Here is a 7432-nt window from a genome sequence, read left to right on the forward strand (position 1 = left end):
TCCAGCATCCTTTGCACTATGCTTCATTGCACTGTGTACATGTATGCATGTATATGTACCTGTATATCACATCTGCCTCCGACATGTACATACTCCTGCATCCTTTGCACTCTGCTCACTGCACTATTTGTCAGTATGTCTATATTGTTTTTGTTCATAGCTTCTGTAGTGTACTACACAACGCTGAAAGTCGTGTAGGGTTTAAGAGCACACAAAATCACGGAAGTTGGAAGTATTAGTTTATCCAACTTCCTGTCAGAGCCAGCTAAATCCAACATGCTAAATCCAAGGGTATACTGGGAAATGTAGGAAAATTTTGTAAGGTTGCTACACAAGTTGGGTCCAGTGGAGTGTTTTTTCCAAACACCATTTAATCAAACATATACTTTATTTATTTGGTGCAAATCAGTCATTGCACTTGTCACTTCACTTTCGTCCAATTGTCATTCCACAACAAAAATTAATCCACAATCAACATGAATGTCAACAAAACCACAAGAAGCAACCAAACAGCAATCTTCAGAGGTTATGGTACACATGAAGCCACAAGTTTCAACTCCTTACACAGGAGCACACTAGCTTATTATACTTGCAGAAGGCTCGCAACATCCGGTCTAATACTGTAACCAGTTCTGAAAATGGAGGTCAGATGAACATAGTATAGTCTAAGGAGAAAGCAACTGTTATGATTACATTTCTAATAAGTCATATAATTTGAGAGCTTTACAGATTTTATAATAATAATCCAAATTCAAAAGGCCCACTTAGTAGCTTTTTGGAGCTTTCAAGCATAATATTTAAGTGAATGGAGCTGGCTCAGGTGTCGTCACATGGCCTTGTGACTTCACCTTATTTTTGACTTGATATCAGGTCTATTTCATATGAAAGATTTAAGCTCATTAACTTTAAAGTTTAGGACAATGTCTTTGAACTTGACTCAGAACGTCATTGTCAAAACTTAAGATACCAGTATTGAGTAGTGTAATGGCACTGCATGTAGTTAAGTCCATAGTTTAAGTAAATTTCCCAGTAGCGCTTGGGTTGCGTAGCTTAAATCATGTAGCAGTAGTGTTGCTGTACCCTCGTCTCTTCCAATGAAGGATCACCTGTAGCTTCAGGAGCCACATCTTCAAGCAGTTTTCCCAAATCTGCCTGTGATTTACAAAACAATGACTTGTCCAACCTCTTGTTTGTTTTGATTTTCTGACTCGTGGTCGAGGATTTAGGTTGATATTTTGTCACTTGTCACTTGTCAGTACATTCGTCAGTACTGACCAAAATATCATCATCGTGACTGATGTTTATCTGTGTATGACCCGAGCAAACACCGTTAGCTGAAGAAGACTTTGAGATGTGGATGAAAGGTCTGAGAAGCTAGTAAGCGGACCGTTGAACTTTTATTTTGTTGCACATGGTGTTCTCATAGGTCGAGAATGACCTTTCGTGCTTTTTCCCTTCATAACAATACAATTTTCCATACACTTTCACTGCACTAATGTAAATACATGAATAATTCTCATTGGCAGAGCAGAGCACTTAATTATAATCTGTGATCAAGCGCCAAAAAAAAAAAAAACTTCACATTAACCTTAATAATAAATCAATCAAACACAAATGTCTAAAGCAAGAAGTGCATGTTGAAGTAAAGCTGATGCAGACAGGTCAACACATGGAACTGGCCCTTCCCTTCTGCTTACACCAGGAAAGGTTTCTGGACCTGTGGCTTGATCAGTCTCTTGACTCCAGTACTCCCTGTCCACCTCAGAACACGCTGCAGTCCAGACAAGCTCACCCTCTTCCTCTGCTTTCAAACAGGCAGGTTGTCTTAGCAACCAGGTCCGTTTTATCCAGCAGCCTGGTGACTGGTGTTTGGGCTCCAGAGGGCTGGGCGGGGCCATGCTCCCCTGATCTGTGCCATGGACGATGCAGCGTCTGGGATCATAGTGTTCATCATAGTGGTCTACGCCCCCCCTGTCAGTCTCCGCTCCAGCCGGTCCAATTTGGCCAGGTTTTCCTTCAGAAGTTTGGAACCGGGGCTCAGATGTAGGGCTCGCTGGTAGTACATCCTGGCTGCCGCATAGTCTCCCTGCATGCATACACACACACACACACACACACAAAACAATACACACATTACTATGTGTTAAATCCAGTACTACCTGGGGCTGTTGCTCTGTCAAAAGCTTATAACTGCTGTTTAATTCCATTTAAATGAGGATATAAATTCATGACCAGTGAAAACTAGTCAAAAGCATGACGTTGATGACAGATGAAGAAGAGCTCAAAGACAACTTGAGACTGAAAGACTGAAAAATGCTAGACTGCTTCCAAGAGCCTGACAGGCAAATGAGTATGTGACTGATGGCTACATCCACACTACTACACACACTACTACATTTTTGTTTTAAAACGGAGACTTTTTGCTACGTTTGCACCTGCCGTCCAGACTAAAACGGCAAATCAGAAGACCTAAAACAGAGAAGTTTAAAATGCTGCCAACAAAAATACGTAAAACAGTAATGAATGTGTAAGGAGAATTTTTGAAAGTGCAGTAGCATCTATATACATTTAGTGCAGGTGCCGACCATTTAAGGAGGTAGGTCAGATTGTATGCGTAAATGGTATGACAACAATAAAAATCACGATATACAAAAATAGATAGTCTATATATAAATAAAAAGTACAGAGATCTATTTCGTGCAAGTTGAGTTCTAATTACAGAGGTAAGTCAGGTGGTGTGCAAAACAGTATGGCAGTAGTGGTGGGAAGAATGACATTTGAGCATACTTGTGCAGATGGAATGGAGCAAAGGAGCTTAAAACAGATGAGGCAGCGGTACAGGTAAAACTGTGCAACTAAGAAAGGGACGTGACAGAGCAATTTTAGTATTGGTGTGCAAAAACAGTCCGTGAGTGGTGGAGGAGACCTAGCAAGTACAGAGATCGGACAAGAGTTCAGACAGATGTGCTTTAAAGGGAGTGAGAGGGATGAGGGTCTCTAGCTTGAGGGTTTTTTGTAACTCATTAAGGTCGTTGCCAGCGGAGAACTTGGTGGCGACGTAAGGTGGTATGGGGTTTTGGGGTGACCAGAGAGATGTACCTGCTTGAGCTCGGGCTGCGGGTGGGTAATGATATAGACACCAGTGAGCGTAGGTATTGGGGGGCTCTGCCTAGCAAGCACTTGCAAATAAGTTGGTACCAGTGAGTAAGGCATGGAGTGTGTAACAATGGCCAGCCAACTAATGCGTAGAGTTGCCGAGTGGTGGGTATTAAATGGGGCGCCGGTGACGATGGCACTGTGGTAGACCACATCCAGTTTTTTCAGGAGAGAGTTTGAGGCAGATCTGTTGATGACATCACTGAAATCTAGCATGGGTAGAACAGTCATTCTTACCAAGGCAAGTTTGGCAGCATGAGTGAAGGAGGCCCTCTTGCGGAATAGGAAACTGATTCTGGACTTAATTTTAGATTGAAGGTGGTTTATGTGGGGCTGGAAAGAGAGGGAACTGTCTATCCAAACACATAAGTGTCCACATATTCTAATTCTGACCCATCTAGCGTTGTGATGCTAGTCAGACGAGCCGGTGTGGGAAGAGATCGGCTGAAAAGCATACACTTAGTTTAGTAATAGATGGAGGTTTCGGAAGGAGTACAGAATGGAATTAAAGCTCTCCTGGAGGTTTGATTAACACAGTGTACAGTGATGGGCCGGATGTATAGAGGATGGTGTCGTCCGCATAGGCAAGCGCAACATCATTGATATACAGAGAGAATAGAGTCGGCCCAAGAATTGCACCCTACGGCACCCCCATAGAGACAGCCATAGGTCCAGACAGCAGCCCCTCTGATTTAACACACCTATCGGAGAAGCAGTTAGTGAACCAGGCGAGGCAATCATCTAAGAAACCAAGGCTATTGAGTCTGATGATCAGAATGTGATGGTTGACAGAGTCAAAGGCTTTAGACAGATCATAGAAAATGTTTGCACAATAATAATTTTTTATCTATGATGTCATTTAGGACCTTAAGGGTGGCTGTAGTGCACCCATGACCAGCACGGAAACCGGATTGCATGGGGAAAGGGTACGGTGGGATTCAACATAGTGGGTAATCTGTTTGTTGACTAGGCTTTCAAAGACTTTGGAAAGACAGGGTAGGATAGATATAGGACGGTAGCAGTTTGGGTCAAGGGTTTCTCCCCCTTTAAAGAGGGGTATGACCGGGGATTTCGGAAGATGAGAGAGACAGGTTGAACAGGGTGGTAATCGGGGTCGCAATAATATCATATATAACAGATAATTTTAGGAAAGAGGGGTCCAGATTATCTAGCCCAGCTGATTTGTAGGGGTCAACATTGTGTAACTCTCTCAACACATCAGCTGTCTGGATAGGGGTGAAGGAGAAGCAGGGGGGAGGGCTTGGGCGTAAAACTGCAGGGGGTGCAGAGCCGTTGGCTGGGGAGGGGGTAGCCAGGTGGAAAGCATGAACAGTTTCAGCAAAAAGCTTATTGAAATTCTCTATAATCATAGACTTATTGGTTGTGACAGTGTTCCCTGATTTGAGAGCAGTGGGCAGCTGGGAGGAGGGGCTCTTGTTTTCCAATTAAATAAAATACCAAAAATTAAAATGGTTTCCACCACCACAGTCACTTTGTATTTTCCACCTTGTTGTTGGTCCATGCAAAAAAACTCTGGTGTGGTTCTTCGCCATTGCTATTCTTCTTTTCCTAACCCTTCAACTGAATTAGCTACCCCAGGCTATAAGTCACTAGATGTGTTGTGAAAGTGATTCCCACTGCAATTCCATGGCCAAAATGTTAAACAACATGAAAATAACTCCGGCAAAGGTTCCTTCCTCATTACCTCACAAAAACAAAAACAACAAAGATTCTCACTGCAATATAGTGATGATGGAGAAGGAGTATGGCCAGAACATGTTTATGTTCTTGCATGTTGTGTGATGATGTTGCATGACTTTAATGTGCAAAATGTTCCATAATACCCTTGAACCCTTTGGTATTGTGAGCTAAGCATGTTGGATTGCTTTTAAGAAAATCAAACGACTCAAAACTGTTGTTTCAATTATCACAGTGTGAGTGTAAGTGTTTGTGTAGTTTGCCTTTAGAAACTGAAAATTGTTTGCTACCTTAATGTGCTGAATCCCTCCCATGTTCATCCAGGCCTGGGACTGGTCAGGTTTGAGTTCCACAGCAAGCTTGTAGCTCTGGTAGGAAAAAACAAAAACATTGTGGTCAGTTTTATATCTTATCAGACCATCAGACCGTCACAACCTTCCACTCAAGGAACACAATGCGTTCTGATCCCAGCTAAGAAACTAAGGAGAGAGCACATATCCAAAAACCGTTAAAAATCATCCAAATCACATTCAGAGGTGGTTCAGGAAGCATGTAGACACACTAGACAACCTTCATCTGCATGAATGGAAATATGTGTACTGTTCCAATGAAGAAAAGTGCAACTCAGAACAGGGTGAAAGCAAAGACGGATGTAGATACAAACATTGGGGAGATGATATATGCATTGCTGTATACAGTATATGAGGTAGAGGTACAGTATATGCATGTACAACTGCAATCAGTCTTTCTGTAACTGGATAAACTGCCCACAGGTAACCTGAGCTATATCAAATCTTGTTTAAAATGGATCAACCTCAAACAGCCCTATAGCTGAATAGTAATTGTTTTATTTTATTTAACCTTTATTTAACCAGGATTTAACCATTTAATGGATCCCACAGTGAACTGGACTTCAGGCTTACTGAATTGGGATGATGGGTTAAAGAACTGCTACATGATTCCAGGACACCATTTTACTTACTATTGTTTGATATAGTATATAATAGTACTCCATAGTAATCAGTAAATAGAAATGTATGTATATTTATGATTTTAATAAAAAATTATTACTGACACTGCATAACTTACATGTGTTATAAAATGTGAAGCACTGCAGTGTGAAGCATAAAAATAGACTTCAGGTAGCATTTAGCGTGAGTAAAACACAAGCTGTAGAAAGCTGGACTTATTCAAAATAAGCGGATTTATTCTGTCAGACGAGTGCGAGAGTTTTGCTGTTGCTGCTCACTGACTCTGAAACAGTCTCTGTGTTTACTCAGAAAGGAATTCAGATGCGTTTTTCAGTAATCTGTCAGAACAGACGTGCTCAATGCTTGCTACAGTAACTAGCACTCTGAATCTATTACCTATTCCAGTCCATTCCATAAAACGGTGCTTCAAACGGTTTCTCTGTCTGTTCTGGTGTTTGTCTTGCCCTTTCAGGACTGCTCTTTTTAAAGCTGCAGTAATCAGAAATGGCCTCTTTGGCTCTTCCTGTTTTGTTTCCACGCCATCTTTCCCACAGTAATCTCTCTTTGGTTTGTCTGCTTTCTCTTTTCAAGCCTTTTTCTCAGGAAGTCAATCAAAGCTTCCTGCAGGAGAAATGCCTTCCAAAAACTTTCTTCATGCATGAATCTAAGCCATGAGTCTTCTGACAAGTGTGCCAACTGATTTGTCTGAATGGTAACTCCCAAAGTGACAGCAAAGCCTATGATAACAAAAAAATAGCCACGGGTTCAGGTCTCAAATTCAGCAGCACTTGGGTGTGTGTATATATACACTGCTCAAAAAAATAAAGGGAACACTTAAACAACACAATGTAACTCCAAGTCAATCACACTCCTGTGAAATCAAACTGTCCACTTAGGAAGCAACACTGATTGACATCAATTTCACATGCTGTTGTGCAAATGGAATAGACAACAGGTGGAAATTATAGGCAATTAGCAAGACACCCCCAATAAAGTGAGAGTGGTTCTGCAGGTGGTGACCACAGACCACTTCTCAGGTTTGCTGTGTCTGTCAACGTAGTGTCCAGAGCATGGAGGCGCTACCAGGAGACAGGCCAGTACATCAGGAGACGTGGAGGAGGCTGTAGGAGGGCAACAACCCAGCAGCAGGACCGCTACCTCCGCCTTTGTGCAAGGAGGAGCAGGAGGAGCACTGCCAGAGCCCTGCAAAATGACCTCCAGCAGGCCACAAATGTGCATGTGTCTGCTCAAACGGTCAGAAACAGACTCCATGAGGGTGGTATGAGGGCCCGACGTCCACAGGTGGGGGCTGTGCTTACAGCCCAACACCGTGCAGGACGTTTGGCATTTGCCAGAGAACACCAAGATTGGCAAATTCGTCACTGGCGCCCTGTGCTTTCACAGATGAAAGCAGGTTCACACTGAGCACATGTGACAGACGTGAGAGTCTGGAGACGCCGTGGAGAACGTTCTGCTGCCTGCAACATCCTCCAGCATGACCGGTTTGGAGGTGGGTCAGTAATGGTGTGGGGTGGCATTTCTTTGGGGGGCCACACAGCCCTCCATGTGCTCGCCAGAGGTAGCCTGACTGCCATTAGGTACCGAGA

The 7432-nt window shown here is 42.9% G+C and overlaps 1 protein-coding gene across 1 annotated transcript in view; it reads right to left on the reverse strand.

Moving 5' to 3' along the window:
- Nucleotides 1-369: 369 nt before the first annotated feature.
- Nucleotides 370-7432, reverse strand: part of LOC123985193 (protein O-mannosyl-transferase TMTC1-like) — a 155120-nt gene continuing 148057 nt past the window's right edge. The window contains exons 9-10 of the mRNA XM_046072634.1: nucleotides 5145-5222; nucleotides 370-2086 (exon numbers count right to left, since the gene is read on the reverse strand). Of these exons, the coding sequence (XP_045928590.1) occupies nucleotides 1961-2086; nucleotides 5145-5222 (204 nt within the window). The 3' untranslated portion in view covers nucleotides 370-1960. The remainder of the gene's footprint in view (nucleotides 2087-5144; nucleotides 5223-7432) is intronic.

The sequence above is a fragment of the Micropterus dolomieu genome, linkage group LG16 (genome assembly GCF_021292245.1).
Source record: "Micropterus dolomieu isolate WLL.071019.BEF.003 ecotype Adirondacks linkage group LG16, ASM2129224v1, whole genome shotgun sequence".
NCBI lineage: Eukaryota > Metazoa > Chordata > Actinopteri > Centrarchiformes > Centrarchidae > Micropterus > Micropterus dolomieu.